Source organism: Coturnix japonica, chromosome 22 (assembly GCF_054131305.1).
Source record: "Coturnix japonica strain WE chromosome 22, WE-NBRP24, whole genome shotgun sequence".
Classification (NCBI taxonomy): Eukaryota; Metazoa; Chordata; class Aves; order Galliformes; family Phasianidae; genus Coturnix; species Coturnix japonica.
The window spans coordinates 5,317,898-5,340,663 of record NC_140684.1 but is presented as its reverse complement, the minus strand read 5'-3'; the positions used below and the strand labels follow the sequence as shown (position 1 = coordinate 5,340,663).

Here is a 22,766-nt window from a genome sequence, read left to right as displayed (position 1 = left end):
AGTGGCACATGGAAGCTGCTGTGAGTGCTGACTGTGTCTTGTCCCCTAAGCGATTTGCTTTTTGTGTGCTCCGTGAGTGCTATTTGTGAGTGTGAAATCATGCAGAAAGTAAGTTATGAGCTAGAAATGTGATCTAAGCCCTTCCACTGACTCAGCCAGGAGGAAATTGTTTTGGTATCTCTGTCACAGGGCTGCCATCCAAGGTCACACCTGCCCAGCTGAACTTCTATGTGATAAACAGCAGACACTTACTACTTACTTTGTGCTGACCCCTTGCTGAGACTTGATCTCTCTGTAAATCTTTGGATGTTACCTGTTTAATGTAGAAACAAGTTGGCTTCTGTCAAGACCGATATGCAATTGCATCCTGTGTCTATTTTAGAATTGAAGATGAAAAGTGCTGCTCATACTGAAGTGTGGAAGAGATAGCAGGCAGTCTCTTCTCCCTCCCACTCCCAGCCCTTCAGGCTTGTGGGACTTCAGAAATACAGATATAGTTATTTTATTCTGCTCCCGGTTTGGATTGGGGAAATGGAGGGTTGAAAGCATATGGATTTAGATCTATAGGAGTTGAGCTACTGAATTCTTTGCAATATGCTTACTGAGAGGGGCAGAGTAGTTGTTCTTGCTGGCTGATCAGGTTTATTCAGCTATAATCCAAAAAAAGAAATTAACTTCTATTTCCTGATCCTGGCAGGATTTCTCTCTTGCATAAGCGTATCTCTGAGGAATAGTGGATCTGTTTTTTGTTTTGTTATTTGCGTAGAAGTTGTTATTTTTACCATGATTTGTAAATCTTGGTATTGTGAAACACATCTTCATCACTTGGGCAACATCAACTGCTTCTGTAGAAGACTGGTAAGTTAAAGATATAATATTCCCCGTATGACTGAAGAAACGCACTTCTCATGTGGCTTTTTTTTTTAAGACTCATATTTCAGTTGAAGATATTCTAGATCTAACTGTAAGAAAGAGGTTTTTATGCCAAGGTTGTCTCAGTTGTTGGTTTGCTCACAAGTGTCCTCAGTTGCTCTTCTGTTGAGCTTCAGCATTTGTGGGTTTTCTGCTGTGGTTGGCAGAGGTTTCTGACTTGCAGAGTCCCAACAAAAATCACTGTTCTGTGTTGTTTCATGTTTCCAGTCATATTTAACAGTGTAAATGGAAGGACTCTATAGGCTGGGGTCTTGTGTTTATAAGAGTAGGAATAAAATTTGATCAGTCTTTTTCAGCTCTTTAAACTCATGCCAGGTATCTCTGCTTTGCTCTTTAGGATGAAAAGACATTTTTTAATACTTATTTTTTATTATTATTTTTAGGGTCTGTAGACTGAATTACTTGGGGGGGAAAGATGAAGAGTACTGCCAGGACTTGGAGTACTGTGTCAAAGCAAGGAAGTCATGGGGTTGACAGAGGAAAGTCACTTTCCACTGCTTCAACAGGAATGAAGACATCCAAGTCCTCAACTTCACTCGCTTTCGAATCTCGGCTCAGCAAGGTACTAAAACCAGTCAGGGCTGTGTGGATGTTACTGCTGTGTTCTGTGCACTTCTGAAGGATGCTGCTGAAGAGACTAGTCCAGAAATTTGATATGATTGATTTGTATACATCTTAAATGCAGAGGATTTTCCTCCTAATTTCTGCTAATATTTTCAGATTGCTGAACACCTGCAAATGCAAGATCATCAGTGTGTATAGTTCACACTGAAAGTAATGCATCCTATTTACATCCATGGAAAATACAGCTGCTTTGAAGAGCATAATAGCACTATTTGATAGAGTGAATTCTCAGCTACAAAATACAATTTGTCAGCACAGCCACCACCATTAGCTATGATTTTCACCAGTGATGAACATGAGCCTGAATGCCACACTTGTTAAAGGTCTCCTCCTGTATAGGGGACCCACTGACCATGTCATCACTGCTGAAATGCCTCTCTGTTCTCACATCCACTGTTTGGCCTTCATCACCATTCAGCATGCATTGATGAATGCCAGTAGGTGCAATTTTTTTCTGCATGGAGGAATTCAATTAGGCACCTTTGCTTCATGTGCATTTTGTGTCAGACAGTGTTTTATCAGACTGCCTCTCTGCTGCCATCTGTTGCACATTAACAAAGGTCAGTGAGTATTGGTGGGAAAGTTCAGCCTCTACTGCTATACGTATCGCCACCATCTGCCTCAACATCATGGTCCAACATCATAAAACGGGAGGCATTACTTTCAGATTATCCTTGTATATTTGAAGAAAAGAGAGTTAGAAAAAGGTAACAGTTGCTGCTGTAAAATTGGATTCATTGACTAAATTACGTAGAGAATTTGGTCTCTAAATGTCAGAAAGCTCAGATTGTTCCTTTCTGCTACAAAGGGGGAGCTGACAAAACTTCTGCCAGAAGGTAACATGTTGTATTTGGTTTCCGGAAGCAGATCAGCAGCAGCTTTTGAAACTTGCATGTTCATGGGGTCCAGGAAGCCACAGACTGAGTCAGAGACTAAAAGGAGAAAGAATTGGAGTTGAGCGAGATCTTATTTTGCTTTAAGATTTTACATTCAGAAACTGTTAAATAGATGAATGTACATCAACATGTGCATTCCTTTTTAACCTGAACAGTGGTTTTCAGCCTGTGGTTTGCAGACCCCCTCCATGGCATTTGGTTTTGATTTGTGAAAACAGCTTAGGTGTCCACAGGCTGTGAAGGACAGAAAAATACCCTTCTAAGGAGACTTTTAAAATGCTTTACTTTCAAGAGAAATACATCCAGGTTTTTATCGGAAGTATGTAGGCTGCTAGTGGTACATGAATGGGGAAGCAGCTGACCAGAAGTTCTGAGAAGGTTTGGTACTTAAGTTTTCTGAATTAGAGTAAACATGAAAGCAAATCTCTGTCCCAAGAAAGACAGCACAGCAGCAACAGTTCCTTGCTTTCTCATGTACAATAAGGCTTGTGAATAAATTAAGAGTAATATCATATAATATTTTATAAGATATACTGTAAAATAACATGCAAGACAAATAGTTCTTCCATGAAATGGAATGTGTCAGCTGGGGCTGAAATGCAGGGACCTACATATTTCAGTAAACGTAAACCAATGAGGAAATTCAATGGCTGCTATTCAAGGCAGCATTTGAGAAGCTGGCAGCACCCAGCGGTCTACTACTGTACCCTTGTTTTCTTCCATCATCTTAGTTACCTGCTGATTTAAACATTTGTTCCTGTTTCTCATCTTTACTCCTGAAACAATATTGTCTCTTAACCCACTTCTCAAAAATCTAGAGTGCAGTACAAGTAATATAAAAGTAAATTAAAAATACTATATCATTTTAAGCAATATTTCCACTGGGTTACTTTATGGAAACGGTCCTTTTCTCCTATGAACACGGCTTTTTTAATAGCTTCATGGGAATAGTCAATTTCTGAATCTTCTGGTTGCCCACACAGTCTCTTTATTGCAGCTGAAGCGGGCGTGCAGTGATGATATGCTTACAAAACCGGGAGTGACAGCAGCTTCTGGAGTTTCTAGACTGAAGAAGACCATCACAACTGGAGCAATTTCTGAGCTTGCTGAGAGTCGGCTGAAGCCCAGCACAGGTAGGTACAAAGATACTGGAAGTCAGTCTACTTAATGTGAAATATGCTTGGTTTGCTGAAAAGCTGCTTGGGTTTTCCCTCTTCTCACCTTGTAGCACAGTTGTAATTTACCTGCTGTAATATTCAGCATAGTGGACAGGAACATGTTGTGCCTTACAGATTCATCTTTTAGTGTATCCTGCTAGATCAGTAACATAGAAGAAGAAGCTGAGCGCTGAGTGTCCACGCGGTGGCACTGCTGGCTGCCTTATGGTAAGCTGGGCTGTAAGGGGAAATGCACAGCTTGCTGCTCGCAAAGCGACACGGCCATTTGAAAGCTTGCTCTTTACTTATTTAATTTCCACACTATATGTACATAGCTCTCCCTTTGCCATATATCGATTGAGCAGAGAAGTTATCAATCTGTCCTTGCGACACAGCATAGACACAGGAGCAAAGAGCCAGCAATAGTGTCTTCATGTATAGTTTGTCCTCCCAAGCTACATTATGGCACGCTCCCTCCCTCGGTGTCATCCCCACCAGCTTGTTCCTATTGACTTCAGATCTAAGCCCATTTCTAAAGGCAGCGACACCATCTGCATACCAAGGGCTTCTGAGCAAATACTTCGTTTTCCCCTAGGAGCTCAGCAAATGCTTTCTTTTGTCTGCTCCCTGGTAGCATTTCCAGGGGAATGTGAGATGTTATTAAATTTGATCATGACCTCGCAATTTGTCACAGCCTCTGCAGGGTTTGGCTGTGAAACAGAACAATGAAAGTAACCAGAAGGAGAATTCTTATTCAAGCTTTTGTTGCATTATTTTTTTAATATATACGACCCTGTACCCTCAAATGGAAACGACGCATCTTAACAACCCAAACACAGACCCCGTTCTGCAGTTAATTGGTGTGTAAATCCTCAGCTTTAAATGTTTAGTTGTATCTAAAGACATTTGAGATTTTTCCAGCCAATAAAGAGGCATGATGCTAACTAAAGATGCTTGGGAGGAATAACAAGGAGAGAAGGAAACCTGCACAGGGAATGCAACATAGGATCCTGGGAATACAGCCAGGGAAACAGCACTGCAGGGAGCACAGAATGAAATACATATGTCAGATACAAAAATACTAGCACTGGGCTAGAAAGCCTCTGTTTGCATTTGTGAATAATAACTGGATGGGGGGGAGAGGGGTGAGGAAAGGGGGAATGAGATTTATGATAATGACTGCTTTAAATACATGATAAAAAGGTTTCAGATAAACACTAAGAATATGTTATCCCTCAAAATTTTCTTAGAGCCTAGAGAGAAATGGCTCAGATCCTACAGGAGCTCTGCACAGGGGTGTGTATGTTGTATGTCTTAATTTTCACAGTGGTTTCATAGTCCAAAAGATTGTTCAGAAATCTACCTATATTCTGAGAATATTTGTCACTATCATGTCCACTAAAAGACACTAGTTATTAGTAAGCAATGTTACAAGATCTAATTCTAGATGGTTACACTGTGGAAAAAAATACCAGAAGCATATTATAATACTGTATGTATCATTGCTTAGAGGAAAAAAATAGAATAAAGCAGTTATGACAGAGGACAGAATATGTTCCTGAGAGCATTAAGTAGAAAGAACGTTAAGTTTCAGTGGCTGTCCTTCATTGAAATAGAATCACAAATAACCCCTGATTGTGATCAAGATGACTCTAAATGCTGGCTGACTGTGGAGCTAAGCCAAGAAATAATGTTCCTGTAGTTGGGAAATGCAGATGTTTGTGTACACAGCCAGCTGCATAAATCTGGAAATTCTGTTCTGAAGCCCCTTTCTTTGGCTCCCCTGTTTGCCTTCATCAGTTCTGCATTTTCCTTTCATTTCTTAAATGAAGACATTCTTTCTTTTCCCTGCCTTGTTTGTGCTTTTTAGGTTGGGTTTCCTTTGTTATTCAAGTGAGTGCTTTGATTATTTTACTGAAAGGATATTTATATTAGTTCCAGGTACATTTGGGTGATACTCATTTGGCGTTTCAGTATTTTGTAACAGGAAAAAAAATAAGTAGGTTTCTTTCTTCTTTGGGTGTGACTGCCTGGTATTTGAGTCTTAACCTTGAGCAATACCACATGTTCCAAATGCTGCAGATAATAAATAATTGACACCAAGATTGCGTGTTTAAATAGGGTTATTTGTATGCTGCCCTTGGTGCTGTTTAGGTTATTCATTCTTGCCTTTTGCTGACATACACTACCCTTGTCTGCCTTGTTGGAAGCTGACACAGTAAAGTGGCTTAAAGGAAGATGAAGCCAATTGCATGTTTCCAGTCTTGCCAAGTGGAGTTGAGCAAATGGAACTGGAGAAGAATTCTGGCTGGGAGTTCTCTGCTGTGATGTTTGGCTTTGTCTCTGCTTGACAGTTTTAAAATCCCCAACTAATGGGAAACGACACACAGGGAGAAAAGTCTTGGACTCTGCTTCCTTATCCAGTGTTATGTCCATCCATGTACTGCCCTGAAGTAGCAGTTTTATGTTAAAAACCAAATTTACAGAGCTCTTAAATTGTTTTTAATGCTTCAGAAGAAATAGAGCAGGAAAAACTTCAGAACGGGAAGAAGAAAATGGATAGATCACTAATCTTTGGAAATGTTTATTTTAATGAATGCACTTGTAAAGCTATCCAACCCGTAAAGCCATGAAGTAAATAAATTGCTTTAAAATCTTTAAATATAGAAAATTATTTCTTCTTCTCCTTCAGTTTCAGGATTGTAGGAAACTAGTGATTTTTCAGATGCTGAACCTTCAAGGTTCAAGGCCATTTCACATTGAGAGTATTCCAGAGCTTCTTGTACGGCCATTTGCTTTTTGTGAAGAGCTTTGCATGGTGATATTGACATGCAAATAGAGGATTTGAGGTTCAGAAAGGTGAAATTTCCTGCTCAGTGGATCCTAGAAGTCATTCCAAATCCTGTCTCAGTTCTCACACTCCCTATACATTCTCAGTTCGAACACTTTCTGAAAATTTCCCTCAAGGCTGTCTGGTTTAATCACGTTCATATGCTTCCTTGCTATTATTTCAGTGCCAGCAGTTATTATCTGTCAGGTTCAACAACAGAACAAAAGTCTTGTGCTATATATTTTGGACATTGAAAAAGAGAGAGCCGGGGTGTGTGACTCGGCTGTGCTGTGAAAATGTAATCTGAAAGCATTCCTATTTCTCACAGATATATTGATTTTTGTATAAAGCTCTGCCAGCTCGAGTATTGGTTGTCTCTGAAATGTGAATAACCGATAGCTGTTCTTGTTTTCCCTGTCTGCTTCATCAGCTTATTTTTTTAAACCTAGGTAAAGTCTAAAATTATATATGGATCTATTGAATTTTACATAGAAAACAGTAGGAGATCATCAATACCAGTGTTATAATTGTCCAACTTAATATTTATAGATATATTGAATGTTTTACAGTTGGAACAAAGAAAAGTGTGTTGTTTTCTGTGCAGGCTTTCAGAGTTGATGAACGTGGATAGCTGGAGGCAGTAACGATGCAGAAATATAGCAGAGGCAAACTCAAAAGATATGAAGAGTTTAAATTATCTCCCAAGCTTCTAGTGTTGGGAATCTGAACTGCAGGTTACCTGGACAAAGCCCCCTAATCCTAAGAAGGAACGTTACCAGCATTAGAAATGAAGCTGTATAAAGTGTGTTTTAATAATGCCAGCAATTTAAATAGTGAAAGAAAAATACTAAGAATTTTAGCCTAATTGGTAAAGGCTACAAAAGGAGACAGGTTATGGGACAGCTTGCTTGGTTTGAGCAATGTTCAGCTCCAATAAGGGAGGCTTCAGTTTCTGAGTTTTTTGTCATCCATATTCCTGTAGGGTTGACAGAGTTCATGTCTCAGTGGCTAAGTAAGAAGATATACAGGTATATCTTCAATTCCTTCCTAGTTCTAGCAGGGCAGTTACTGCCCTTTTGTCCAACTTAATCTGTTTGTCCATCGCTTACTTTTTGTCATGTAGTTTATGTGAAAAGGGAAAGTCCTGGCTTCCCTCACAGGCTTGTGGTGTGTAGCTTTTCTCTATTGATAGTGCTGACACTTAGTTAATGAGGATAACTCTTTCCTGAATGGCAATAACTGGCCCCTATTGGGTTTACTATGAATGCTGAGGGGAAAAAATATATATATATATCAAGAAAATGAGTTTTGTTAATAAAAGCTTTAAAAAAAATCTCAGCAAAATCTGACAGTTTAATTCTTCTTAAGATACTAATAGACCCCAATTAAAACAGAGAAAAGGCAAATGATACCTTTTGAAGGACAGAGTTCTGACCTTGGGGCCTTTTTCCTTCCCTGTTCATCCATTTCTGACAGGGTCTGCTTTTTGTGATCTGTCACATCAAACGCTGCTGCAGGTTTGCAGAGGGTTGCTGTGCTTTGCATTCAGCTTCGTTACTGTCTCATTTTAGTGAAAGATACAGACAAGTGTGAGAGACACTAATGAGATTGGTGTGTTCTGTTCCACCAGACTTCACTAGAAACCAAGTGACTGAACTCATCTGGGCTTTCCCAAGGATAAAAAAAAAAGGCTTTACAGTTTCATCTGGAAGGCTGATCATGTTTTGCTACCCTTTCCATGTATAGAAGACAGCCCTTGCATGACTCCTTATCAAGAAAAAGAGATTTATTTATATATATATATATTATTTGAGAAATGATATAGAAAGAAAAGAGTCAAAAAAACCCCATAAATAATTGGCTTTGTCAAGATGTCACTCAAATAGACAAGAAATACTGCAGAAGTTCAGCGCTCAAAGCAACAAAGATGCTCATCTGCATTCACGCCCATAGCTCCACATGTAGCTGGATGTAGATATTGACACCCACATGCACTTAAACATCTGCGGGGTTGTTTGTAACATATTTGTGCAAATGTGAATGACTGAACCTTCACCTCTCTGACTTAACAAAATGATTTCCCTTGGAATGAAGTAATTTGACTAAATTTCAGCACCATTGGAGTTTTTAGCCTTTTCTCTTTTTGTTTGGAGCTGACATATGATGGCTGACCAACATAATTATTCTTTTGTTCTGTTCCTGGATGTATTACATGAGCTGCCTTCTATAGCCAGGAATGGAATGAGAGCAATTCATTACAGTGGCTGTCTGTTGGGATTTCTGTTACCTGATTCTGTTATGGATAACAGCTTCTCTGAGAGGTATTCACAGGCTGTCTGCAGTCATCTTGCATTATTAAACAAGCAGAAATTAACTTCTGCTGACAACACTGTCTGCAGTACATACCTTCCTCATTTTTGCTGCCATCTTAATGCACTGCACAACTTGCATCTACTGCACTGAGCCCGTATTAAAGCATTCTAATGTTTTGCATGCAGCTTTCTGTTAGAACAGTCTGTGAAATACAGTAGACCCTTTTCTCTCTTGTATATTCCTGAGAATGACTTTGTTGGCACGTGTTTACAAGCCTGGGACCTGAGCCAGCCAAGAGGATTTGGTGTGTGGTAGGGATACTGAAATGCAGAATCTTAGAGATTGTAATTACTTGACTCATTTAATAGTTGACAGTTAATTGGCTCAAGCTGGCATATAGGGAAGTTCCATTACAGTTATAAGCAAACTGTGAAAATCAGAGAAGCTTTGCTAAGGATACCTAAACAGATAGGGGGGCTTGCTTGGATAGTCCCAGAATAGTGCTCTTCTATGATCTCTCAGTTTGTTTTCATTTTCAGTCTTTGCTGAAATTGTTCAGCAAAGTCAACACAACTTTGTGTTGCCATCCTACCACAGGTTAATTATCAGCTTTCCTTCAGTTAGTTTGAAGAGAAATGATCCCTAACACTCTCTGGGCCTAAATGTATCAGAGCCAGAACGCCTTGGCAGAATGCCATTCTCTTTGCACTTTGAGAATGGGAGGGAGGGAAAGAAAGGAATGCAAAGCTGGCCTGGTCTGACAAGTATGCATATCAGGAGAGGGCTTGGCATTCCTTTTATTATTATTTTTCCACTGTTTGTTGTTGGGCTTTTTTTCCCCAGCAGTTTGTGGCTTGCATTAGATTTTCATGCTATAAGGTGAGAGGGATGGATTGACAGTTACATGTTGGGTGGGTTTGTGTGTAATACTTAGTGCTCAGAAAATCTTCAGCATTAATAGAATACTCAAAGCATGATGGTGTGAACACTGATATTGATGGTCAGCATCCACGTGTAGGACACATTCAGCTTAGTTCAGACTTAGCCAGAAGGTCCACTCTCACAGGTCACATTCAGCAGTGACTTTGTTAGGCCTTCTCTTTTTGAAGAACCTGACAATTATCCAATTGCTGGAAACTTGAGAACATTCTGCAGCACTTTCAACCTTCTTTTGGCTATAGATTATAATTTAAAATTTCAGAAGTTATGCTAATTAATCTGCAGTGCAGTGAGAGCAGGACACAAGGAGGACTATGCCTAATAAATAAGTCCTTTGACTTGTTATTTGAAAAAAAGTTGTCTATCTCACACCTTGAGTAATTCATTCTCATTCTTATTAGATAGAAAAGGGTGTTTATGGACTATTATCTTTTTAGGCAGTCCCACAAGTGAATAGTGCAAAGGGATGAGTCAGTCAGTCTTCATGCCTAGGGAGAAACCAGCTAGGCTGCTTTATAGTAGATGATGAAACTGTTTAGTCATTCACCTTTACTACTGAGGAGGAAGGTGAAAAATGTGAAGTATTCAGAAAATAAATAGTAGCCTATAGATTTAGCCAAGAATCTGCCATAATTTCATAGCCATGTACTGTTCTAGGAGTCTTGTGCTGTATCCTTTTTTCCTCAGTTTAGCTTCATGTTCCATGAACACTAATCTTGATATCCATAGTCCTTTCTAAGGTTTAACTGTTTTTAAAACTTGAGTTCTACCTTTTGCTGTGGGCTTGGTCTTGAAGTCTTTTGCCTGACTCGCCTTATTGTGGTGTTAGAATTTCTGACTTATGTTTCATGCTGTTGTCAGAAATAGCAGATTGGTTCTTCCAGTAGTGACACTTGCACAGTGTTAAGATCTCAAGTGTGTTTGCTCTGGATCTGTGGTTACATTTTGTAGTTACTTCAAGCTGTATCCCCACACTTTACTGGGATTCTGATACCCCTTCCATGTTACAGAAGTAGGAAGCTGGTGTTGAAATAATGGATAGTTAGTGTCAGAATTTATCAGCCCAAGAGACTGTATTGGCTAATGCGGTTCCTCTGAATCCCACTGATGAAAAGCAGACATCGCTCTTTAATCTATAATAGAAGAAAATCTCTTTGTCTCAGAGATGTTTCAAGGGCAGTTGGAGGATATTTGTATCCGTTCTTCTGAGAAAACTGACATGTTGAATACCAAAGCTTAAGAGACCATAAGATGACCTCTGGGAAAAGCATCATTGATAATGCACTATTTTTTTATAGAGCTTACATCATTTATTCATTAAACAAAGCATTTCATTCTCAACAAGTCATAAAATAGACAGGAGTTTTGTTTATTGTCTTACAAACCAGACAGATGTATGTAGCTTCATCCATGAAGTGTCAGAGCAAGCACAAGGAAGAATTACAGTTGACAACTAACTCCCTGTTATGCTGAAGTCTTAGAAAACTCTATCTTATGGAACAATCTATTTTAATTTGAAACAATAGATTCATAATTGTCTACCTTAATTTCTGTGTGTTTTAATTTCAGCCTGTTTGGAGCTCAAGACACTTTTAAATGTGTTATTGTATTAATTTCTTTATAACGCTCTTGTTGAAACTGAGACTCCAAGGAGGTAATTGTGTTAATTGTCCATGTAGAGGAAACAGATTGCTGGAGCTGCTCAGAGTTGTCTCTAATGTGTGTCGTGACTCCGTTAGTGAGAAGCATCTTGATTTCTTTCAAAGGAAGATCAGCCATCAGCCAGTCCGTGAACTGGCACATGCAGCTTTTCTGGAGCTACAAGGCGTGGTCAAAAAAAGACGTTGATGATAGAGATACGGCATGGAGATCATATTTGCAATCAAATTTACTGGTGTATGACGTAGCTCTATGGCCAGTCAACCCTCTGCTGCTACGGCTCCTCATCAGGTGTAGCTGCACCAGGACTCAGAAGTCCTTAAGTTTCCAGGGTGATTTCTTGTCTGTGGCGGAGCTGGTTTCAGGTTTTAGGGGCTCAATCCCAATCGGTGCCGCTCAGCTGCCTGCAGTTCGCTGTTGCTGCCTCTGAGTGGCCACCACTGCTCGTTGAGTCGCTCTTTCTTTCTCTGCGAGCTCGCTCTCTCTTTTTCTGCCTCTCTTTCTCCCCTCCTTTTATTCCAGCAGTCAGGCAGCTAATTAACTGCACAGGACGGCCTTCAGTGCATAATATTGTAATGAGGTAGGAGGGAGAGCCACAGCTGCTCCAGCATGAGCAGCAGGCTCTGTTCCTGGTGCCAGGAACTAGGAAGGAGCTGACTTTTTTTTTCCTTTGTAAGTTGACCGAAGCGCAGACGTTACCAGCAGATAAAGGCAGGTCTGCCTCTGAGAGCATGGGGTCCTAGAGGAGCCTGGGGAAGAGCTGGAGGTGATTGAAGATGGGCAACCAGCCTGGGCGAGCAGAAGAGCACGACCAAGGTCTGTATGGCCGGGCGGCTGCCTGCCCAGCCCTGCGCTACGCCGGGGCTGCTGCCTGCAGCTTGCGGGGCTATAACTGCAGGGTTGGGGTTTTGTTCTCGGTGAGCTTACCTGCAGCGTGGAAAAAGAGGCTTTTTGTGTAGGTAATGCTGAAGGCTTCGAGCCTGCCAGTGAAAATAGGGCTGTTTACCTTGTAACTTGTACGTGGTATTCATTACAGTTCCATACCTGAGCTCACAGCATCGTCCTCAGGGGAATTTCTGAAAGAAATCCTTCAGTCAGAACAGAATGCCGGCAAGGGAGGGACCTCGGTGCCTGGCAGATATTATTTCGTGTAGTCTGCATGATGCAGCTAAGAAGTTACAAAGCTAATCTAGTGATGTAAATACAGTTTGTTAGGATCTGAAGCTCGGTGTCTTAGCCTTTGCAATTGTTTGTGGCCTCCAGCATGATATTTTCCAGGCCTTAGAATTTAAAATGATGCCTTTGTGGACGGTCTTCCCACCATTGTCTTTCAGAAGTGCAACGCTTTGCATGTTAATCAGTAGCAGCTTTTATAGAAAGCCAAGAGTCAGGTATATCTACTTCCCTTTGTGCCAGATGTCTCTACCCTAAGCTTGGAGATAATAGTGATCTGTTCCTGATGCTGAAGTTCTGCCCTTTGATTCATTTTGTTTGCTCCCCTAATACCGAATGAGAAAAAACAGTAGGCCCACACATTGCTGCTGTTAGTTCATGTTCAGGCTTAGAACGCTCCAATGTACAGAATCCAGCATCAGTTGGATTTCCTGGCACTGTGTGCCTTATTGTTGTGTGGGAATTCCATTCACAAAATTTAGTTGAAGCTGTTATTAGGTGATCGGTGTTCCTTCATTGCTTTTGTTTCGATATGTAGTTATTGTTTTAGAAGTAAATAAGTATACCTGAGCTCTGGTGTTGTGCAGAAGGCAATGCATTGCTGCTCTAGAATTGCTCATAGTAGATCTGCTAGTGAGTGCTAGAACAGCAACTAGGTGTAGTGGAGAATTCTCTAGCAGTATGCTGGTCAGCAGGCTAATGAGGAACACAAAAGCTGCCAGTATCCAGTCACCAGAAGAAATGCTGCCCTAAGGGGAACTTAAACTTTAGGCTGGAAAGTACAGCTGTTCCAAACTGGGCTCTGAAATCATCCCACTGCAAGCTATGGAGGTATTGCTGTAACCAACTGTATTACTGTCATTTGAGGAGGGATGATGCTAATGATAAACTGTGGGGTGATGGATAATGACATGTGTAGCACCACTAACTTCTGGTCAGTTTGAGAAGACTGGCTATGATTTTTCAGGGCCAGTGGCAGAATTTGAACAGCTTATTACTATTAACTTAAATGGCAAATGAATTTGCAAACCCCCTGTGGGTTTTGAGAATCTCTTTCAACCTTTGTTTACTCTTGTCCTGTGAAATATTTCTTTGAAGGGGGGAGGGTTATATTTCTGTAGCAAACACCAAGTTTTAAAACCTTTCAGTTTTTAAATGTAGACCATACTAAGTCTCATTTTAGTATCATCACGTGGTTTGTTAGATACAAACATGACTGAAACACAGATTTTACAGTGAACTTCGTGCTCAAAACTCAGTTTAATTATGAAAAAAAAACATTCAGGAACATCAAAGCAGACAATAAATTGTGACAACACATTCCATGTGTGAGATTTTAGACACTGAAAGTCAGAGGATAATGTAAAGACATGGGAAGATGCATTTGTGTTCATTTTAGATAGGGTTCTTTATTGATGTAGTACATGTTCCAGATTTAACTACAGAAATCAATTCTTAACTTCTGTTTCCCTTATGATAACCAGTGTCATCTTGTTTGTTTTTCTTCTCAGGAAATCTTACAGACACTGCATATTTCATCTTCAGTCTTTCATCCCAGCACTTATTGTAATGGGTTGCCACAGACTTGTTTTAATACACCTTCTATCCGTCTCCCTTCTATCGATGTCACCAGACCATGGAAGTCTTTAAGAAACTGACTGTGAATGCCTCTGTTATGATGTATGTTGTAACCTAGAATGGGATACTTATTTCTATATACTTAGGAGAGAGCAAAGTACTTTGGCAGGTTTTCTGTTGAGCATTAATACAAAAAGCAGGACATGGGAATGCACAGCTTTTAGCCTAACATAGCTGTTGTTTTACAACCAAGACCAATTTTAGTTTAAAACTTATATATAAAATAATACAGGCCTAGAAGCAATGTTCTGGGGGGCTGACTGTGCCAGCTAACAGTTGAGATGGAAGATGTATGGGCACAGCAGTGGTAAACCCAAGTTCTGGGTGGGCTGGTCAGTGCTAATGAGGATCAAGAAGGAAGTTATTGGGCCCCAGTGGAGCAGTTTGAAGCTGACACCTCAATATGTTGGACTCTGAATGAATTTTAGCTAGAAAATGTCAGAGAGGTAAAAACAGAAAGTGGATATTAGATACATCGCGTGCTTCTTTGAAGTAAACCCCTGCTTATATCTAATGGTTATATTTGGAACCAAAGGTTTACAGGACTGTAACACCCAAGTATCAATTTAGATTACATGTTGCTAAGAGTGCAAGAGTGTTTCAAAAGGCGTAGAGGAAATACTTGTTGCACTCTACAGGTCTCTCCTGACTTCGAATTTCAAGCCTTTCTGAAATCATATTTAAAATGATTTGTAAGAACTTTGTTTTGAGGTGTTTTGACCAAAGGTTACCCCATGTTTGCCAGAACTCTTCTGCTTGCAAAGTGGGGGTAAGGCGTAACTATCTCTAAGTGCTCTGAACGTTCAAATTTATGAGCAGGTTGAGTTTTTAGAAGGAAAACACTTGTGAAATAGTACCAAAAGTAAGCTGTAAAAACAGTGCTGAATATCACTATGGTTCATCAATAGAATTAGTTTTCTGCCTCATATAGAAGAAACCATTAGTGCATATGCAGGCCAGGGCACCTGTGAGATAGCTGGAACATTTCATGGGAACTGTATGGAATACATGCTATGCAGTGCAGAGGCATTTATTGAAAGAAGCCTTTCAAACATCAGTTTGCCTTGGAAACAGTAAGGCAGCCAATGTTTGTGAACAGGAGTGCTAAGATTCTTTGACATTGGTTGACTTGGTGATGGTGGGGTTTTATTTATCCTCTAAACATCTGCAGGTGATGTGGTGATTAATAATATCTTTGAGAAAGAGGTGGAAAAAGTGACTCAAAACATGCAAAAACTTTGCAGTTGAATGGGAAACGTTAACTTCTCTAGCTGGAACAAGGTAACGAGTGGGGTTATCCAAGGGTTAGACTTTATTTGGGATTGTGCTTATTTGTAAAACATGCTTACATGGCTTGGATGAGGATATCAGATGTCAGTGCACACACTAAGGCAGCACTGATCTGTTTTCTTGTGCCTGTTCTGTCCTGACCTAGGGGTGGCTTTGTTTTGTGTTTCAGTGTAGGGGAGATAGTCCACAAAACATCAGACCCTGTCAAGGTAAAGGGTAGAACTATTATTTCTAGTAATGTCTGGTTTTCCTTTTCAGGGAGTACATTCGGGTCTTTCTTTGGATACTCCATTCAGTCTCTGTCTGCTTCTCTTCCTTTCTTTCAAACATGGGAACCACTCATTTAACTATTCTATGTCAGCACACCATTTCTGCCAAGCAAGAGCTCCAGAGAACAGATGAGTTTAATGGTGGTGTGGGGGGAAGGGAGGAAGGCAAGAGGGGCCAGCAGAGCTAATGAATCACGTAACAGCTTTCATGGAAATACCGACAGCAAGTCATGCCCTCTTCGAGCCCAGGCAGTGAGCCGTAGACCTTTTGTTCCCAGTGGAGCCAGAAAACCACAGTTTGCTCTCCAGTGGATAGTTTAATTCCTTCATCACCTCTTCCTCCCACAAGTCACTTTTGCATGAGGGTTTTACAAATGCTTTCATTCTTTGGAGTAGTAACACGCTGCTGATTAAACTAGCATTGAAGGAGGTTATTTTCCCCCAGAGAGTAATTTTTACTTGACTTAAGCCTCTCTTCCAAGGCCAGTTAGGGCCAGCTCTGTTGATCAGCCCTGTGATGTGACTCAACTGGAGTGACACTATTAAATCACTTCAGAAATACTGACAAACAGATGTTAAATAGCAGTAGTGTGCTCTGCTCTGTAGGCCAGCGAAATGAGTACAGCCAAGAGACTATGTCATTATTTGGACAGACCTCTTAGAGGAATTTAGTCATGAGTATGAGTAACTAGCTGCCTCTGAAAATATCTGTTTGAGGCAGAGTTAAGTGATAATCAGAGGTCCCCTGATCCCAAATTGAGAGGCCAGTGAATGCTAAATTTGTGGAAGAGATCAGTAAAGTTCTGCTTAATGCAATGGGCCCTTACAACATTTGGTGTTGGCTGGGAGGATGTGCTGAGTGGGAGTACTTTCTCTGGGGGCAGGACTGAAGCTCTTACAGAAAGAACTTGTAGGGCACGGCAGGCAGCAGGATGTGGTTTATGGATTTTGTTTTGTGTTAAATTGTTTTGCTGTTGAAAATTAAAACCATTCTTGGAAAAATAGCAGCGAACTTCTGCTGCAGTTGAGGAATCTTACTGGGTGAGGTAGTCAGTGGAAGCTTGTCCTGTGGATAGAGCTCTGCACACTGCTTCTTCCCAGCATTGGGGATGTTTTAGAAAGTAATAGTAGATCTGGTATAACAGTAAAGGTAAAAGTTAACCTTCACATATGTCCATGTCTCCCGAGAAGAATCACCTCTCTTGTTTTTGTTCCTATCTGTACTCTGGTGCTGTCAAAGATGATCAGTGGAAGTAGGGCTCCACTGGAGTAATTGGTAAAATTCTTACATGCTTCAGTAAAGTCCTGTTTATTAATGCATGGGAAAGGGGTGTTAGGGGCAGGGTGCAGTTAGTGGCTTGACATATGGTGCTTATATTGGCTGACTTTTCCTCCTTCTCCTACTGAACTGTAATTTATCCTTAACACTAATTTTGCATTGCTCTGCCATGTACTATGGATAGTATTCAGAATAATTTGCTTTAGTCTTCAGTTTGCAATGAACTAGCAGTTGCACGTATAATTTGATGAATGGCAGTTAGTCCTGTTTTAAGAGGTTGATTGCTTTCTATGAACTGTTCCATTTCTAAACAAAACAATATCTGGAAATACAGTGTCTACTTAAAAGTGAACAAACCACGAATAAAACATTCAAAATACTTCTGAACAAACTTAATTGCTAAGGATGCTGCCCTTCTGCACAGCTTCTGTCTCAGAATGCAGTAGGCATCTTAAATTCAGAGGATGTTCTGCTGTATTTTTAACGCCCTAAAGGTCTTCTGCAAATTTCACATTGCAGCATTTATAATGAAGATGTAGAAATCCTTCTAATACTGTGTAATTATGGCCCATGTAATCACTTTTGTAGGGATTGTTTCTACAAGGGTGTGGATAACGATAAATTTGGTGGCACGAACCAAGTTCCCTGTAAGGCAGGGAAGAGAAAGACCTTGAAAAGCATTTCTGACTCTTTACCTTCATAGACAAAAGCACATCCATCTCCTAAGACAAAACAGATGTAATTCCTCAGAATCATGCAGAGAACAGCCAGCTCAGAAGGTCAATCAGTCACAATTAACAACTGGTAACTGTGGATGAGACAGCTTTCATGAACGCCAGTCATTGCAGGGCTGGGTGTTCTCCTCTCAGGGAAAGCACAGCACCAGCCACTGAGTGTGAGAGCCCTGCTGTTTTCCTAGCAGTGACATGATAAAATAGCTGGTAAGCAGCAGTCTGTAGAGGAAATGTTACTTTTATTGTGGGTGAAATTGTCAAAATCCTGTTTTCTCAGAAAACAAAAAGACACACATCTGTTTGGTCATATACGTTTATAATGCTTTTTCTAAGTCTTGTTCCCAGGAATATATAATGTCAGCAATAATGCTGGTACTTTAGCACTAGGCAGGGATGACACTGGTGTCTTATCCATCTCCGCTGGCAAATGTCGTGCTGTGGGTAGGAAGAGTGCTTCCAAAAATTGATGCAGTTTGTGTAAATCTTTAAACCTGTTTAAGCCCTCATATAACAGAAGGTTGTGTGCTTGGTTTTATCAGGCTAAAGCAGCATGCAAACATTCTGGCTTGTGTTTGCAGCCTCTTTAAGTACAATGCAATAGCTTTGTTTAACCCAAAGCTGTGTATCAGTGCTGGGCTTGCTGTCCATTTGAAGGAGATAGGCACACAGCTCTGACAATAGTTTTCCTTGCTTCTCCTGAGCAAAAGCTGGTGGTGATCAGTCATCGAAGGGAAGAGACAGCACTCTTTGAGGAGCTGGAGATATTTCCATGATCTTAATCTATTTTTGAGAAATTCTGCTTTAATAAAACCTTGTTGACTTTGAAGAATGGGCTAATTGAGTTAGAAATTGGTCTCTCCCTCCTCCACTCACAATTTCTTTGAGGCTGCTTGACTGTGGAAAAGCTTTGACTGATCTTTTAATTAAAAGTGCTTTTTATTTTTTATTTTTTTTTAACCAAGGAGTTGAAGCTTTTCCTGCTTTGAAGTGGGCAACTTTTTATAGATAAACATCTCATTATGTGATGAGATTTCTTCCTCTTTGTCCTTCTGTCTCATTCCTTGATGCACCTCATCCTGTGTTGATGGAGTTTTAATGATTTCAGCCCCATTCCCAATGTCGGCTCTTCAGGACAGTGCTCTTTGGCTCCCTTCTTGCTCTGCTCAGCAGAGCTAAGGCTCTAGATGAGCTGTGGAAACTAAACAAAGTTCTGTCCCCACTCCCTCACTTCAGCAAGCTGGAAACAGCAATAAAACTGGGTTTATTATGTGGTCATCACATTTTAGTAAACAAAAAGCAGTTGCAATACCCATGCAATGCGTATTGATTGGTATTAAGTATTAAGCAAACAATTAAAAATGTAAAGGATCCTATTTTTTAAGTTTTGCCCTCTGTTTTGCACAAGAAGGAGGAACCTTTTCTCATATCTTAATTTTTGTTCCATTTCTTCCCATTCTATCTGGATTAGCAGAGTTTGAGAGTTCGTGAGGAGAAAAATTGTTTTGGCTCAGTCAGCCACAGCCTTTTGGCCAAGTGTGGGCAGCATTCCTGAACTGGAGGATTCGGGTCATGGTTTCCTAATACAAAGCACTCGGCAGCAGCACTGACCAAAGACATTTTCAGCTGCTTCATTCCTCTGTAGTGGCTTGCTGCTCCCTCAGTGGGATGAGCTCAAGTATTTATGGGAAGGATGGTGAATTAGATCAGGATCTGTCTTTAACAAAGAAAGGGAAAGGAGCAAAAGTGTGTAGATAATTCTACAGCCTGTATAATCCCGAGTCAGCTCTCAGCCTGGTCTCCTGTGCATTTAAATAGACTGAATTCTGCAAATGTTGATATCAAGCATTTTCCTATTTCAGGTTACTTTCTGGTTATCCTTTGTGCATGTAGATGCATCACTTGGGTCTTGCGGTTCAGGTGATACACAGCACTGATGTGTGTCTGCTTCTGTTCACTTCTCTTTCCTGTTGGACTCTTGGACCAGGAGGCCTTGTGCAACTGTTCTTTTTTGCACCACCAGACACAGCTCAGATGTTAACACACAGCTGTGACAGCCATTGTATGTGCATTGTGTACATAGGAATGTGTCTACTTGCTACTCAGTGATGACCATTACTAACTGAATTTACTTAGTTGGATTAAGGGTTTGTTTGTATTTTAATTTCCTGTATTTCTCGAAGCACTCAAAGCTGGTATTCTAATTTAATTGTCTTTCCCAGAAATGGGGGAGTATAGCTGTCACGTTACCACTGTTAATTCAGCAATGCCTGAGTGACAGACTGCTGGGCTTGATTAGTAAGGGAGTAATTTTCTGAGCTAAAGACAATTCTCTACTGGTTTGCAAACAAGAACAGAGGAACATCCTGGAATTCTTAATACAACTAATAGTCATTTATCTCAGGGAAACTCTATGTAGTTCAGTCATCTCGTTCTGAAATTATCTGGATTTCTGTAAATTCCACCAGATTAATTTTGATATAATGCAATGTAAAACATTTTAGTCATCCTTTCTAGGGGGGAACAAGGGTTATAGTCAGCAGGTGACTGTGTTTTTGGCAGACCCGCAGGTATTAACAGTTCCTAAATAAAGTAGACTTGAGTTTACAGGAGGGCATGCCAGTAAGCATACAAGTGATATAGTGTTTCTCTCAACATTTGCTAGACCATTTGCTTTGGATGTCTGTTTGTCATGCCAGGTTGCTGGGCACTCTTAAATACAACGCAGTGCAGTGGTAGATGGCAATTACACTCCTTGTCTGTACCCAGATTACCTGAGATGATAAACTTTGGTTAATTTGTGGGGTTTTGTATACTTCATTTTAAAGGTAAACTCTCTGGTATCCTCATGTATGTCATGGTGCAAGAGGCTTATGGCACAGTGAAGGCCCAAGTACGAAAGTGTATTATATTCAAAATAAGTGTATCCAGGCCTGAGTTTTCATTTGAGACTTAACAAACCTCCAGAAAATCCAAGCAAGTATCTAAAGGAATGCTCAGAGGAGTTCCGCTTTGTATGGACATTGGTGCATCTGTCAGAGTTAAGAGATTTTAACTACTGCTGTTATTCAGAGAGGAATTCTATGTGAACAGGCCTACACTGAGGAAAGTTACTTCATGTTGTAATGACTCTTTAGTCTCTGTTTGATAGAGTGAAGGTGTTATTTGAACAGATGCTTCTGTACAGTTAGAGTTAGTACAGTTACCACCTTTGTTATTCTGCAGCCATCCCCTTGTTTCTTTTAAAGTGGGGTGGAGTCCAGGTGAGCCTTCCCAAAGATCTGCTGACCTGCAAAGGTGTTGGCTCTATGACTAATGTTCTGCAAACAGACTCATTCAGGAGAACCACAACTGGCCAAGCCTAGATCTGCTTTGTTTGCTGTTGCATAAAGACTGAGTAGCAGAGAGCATTGCCTTTCTGCAGGGAAGCTCTGAAAGAGATGAAAAACAGTATATTCTTTATTGTTATTGAGGAATATCCAAAGGGGTGTCTAGCACTGTGGTTACTGAGAACTGCTGATGGGCTAACTCATTCAGCCTGTACCCTTGATCAAGCAGTAATTGTTTGTTGCTGTGCAATAATGTTGCTCTTTATCCTAACCTTTACCTAACTGGATGGTGGACCAGACATTTTAAACATTTTGCTCTTGAATATGAGATTCTGAACAACTTAGGCAATTTTGAAAATAACAGTAGGTGATGATCAGCCTCTTGACACCATTATCTGGAAATCTGGCCTTCTGCATTCAGTCCTGCTCTCATTCTAAACTACAAGAAGCACTTAAGAACTGATTCAGATCATAAATTGATTCCATCACATGCATTCACTCATTATTCGTTATCAAACTGTCTTGCTGTCAGCATGCCCAAAGGATATGGGATACAAACATGAAATAGCATGACAGACTATGTATAGATATATGTATATATATCTGTGTATCTTATGTTAGACTTCAGTCCAGTAGAGGATTACTGTTACATCTACCCTCCTTTATAGCGGTTATGCTTTTTGTCATTCCACCCTAAAATGTATGGGTGTTTTTCTCCTGCGGAAACTGTTTCCTGTTAATTAGGATATGGAAGATCTCTGGACAGCAAGGAGATTGTTTTCTTAACTTTTTAATTTTGGTTAAGCAAAGCAATGTAACGACAGGGGGAAATGGGGCATTTTAATTACATAGATGCCTGTGCAAAACTCTGAAATCTTTCAGGGAAAAGAGTACTCAAGAGTCAAATGTGCACCAATCATTCTACTGTGCTATATAACCAGTGTCTCCCAAGATACAGTCCTAGTTCATTCTTCATCAGTCTCAGATAGGAACAGTGATGGAGAAAGGAAGGTAAAAGTAAATTACAAAGTCACCTAGACTTCCCTTTCAAATTTGAGCTCTCAACTGATCATCCACTTTTGGGAAAAGTCATATTAAGCTCCAGGGTTAATCAGGATCTTGTCAAATCTGAACAACAGTAAGGCAGCAGTAAGGGTGGGTCATCTCCTTTAACATGTACTACTTTACAGCATGGAATCACCTGGGAGTACAATGGCTCCAAGGTAGTACTGTCTTTTTTGAGTTGGCAACCAATTAATTTCTATCACTGATGTCATGAAATCGTATATTAACTCACTGCATTAAGTCATTGTTCATTCTGTGGCTGGAAATGACCTACATGGTACTTGGGTACTGAAATAATTTCAAAAACACATAAAAGCTGCTATTACCCATCTTGTAACATCAGCTTGTAATTCTGTTGTGAAATTATGTCAGCTCAATTTGATGTCGAAGACCATTTCAAATGTCTTCAGACATCACAGTTACTCTCTTGGTGCCTCTCTCTAGCAGAGTACATATCTCCCATAAATGCTGTCAAATCTTTCAGGTCAGTGAAGGTGTCTTAAAAGTATCAAAAGTTACACTAGACATCTGTATTTTGGCTTCCTACACTGTGTCATAAACTGGGTGAGATTAAGGCATGTCTGTGGCCCATATTTGTCCAGTTTGGTTAAAAGTAGTAATAGAACATTACACAGGCAAGA

The 22,766-nt window shown here is 40.3% G+C and overlaps 1 protein-coding gene across 14 annotated transcripts in view; it reads left to right on the top strand.

Annotated features, from left to right (window-relative positions):
• The window catches only part of SPECC1 (sperm antigen with calponin homology and coiled-coil domains 1), an 80,433-nt gene that overhangs the window by 15,924 nt on the left and 41,743 nt on the right, over nt 1-22,766 (top strand). For 6 of the 14 annotated variants that reach the window (XM_015880687.3, XM_015880686.3, XM_085522029.1 and 3 more), the window contains exons 2-3: nt 1,317-1,495; nt 3,451-3,586. In XM_015880687.3, coding sequence (XP_015736173.2) covers nt 1,349-1,495; nt 3,451-3,586 — 283 coding nt within the window. In that variant the 5' untranslated portion in view covers nt 1,317-1,348. The other 8 variants (XM_015880689.3, XM_085522033.1, XM_085522030.1 and 5 more) reach the window with 5 other exon arrangements.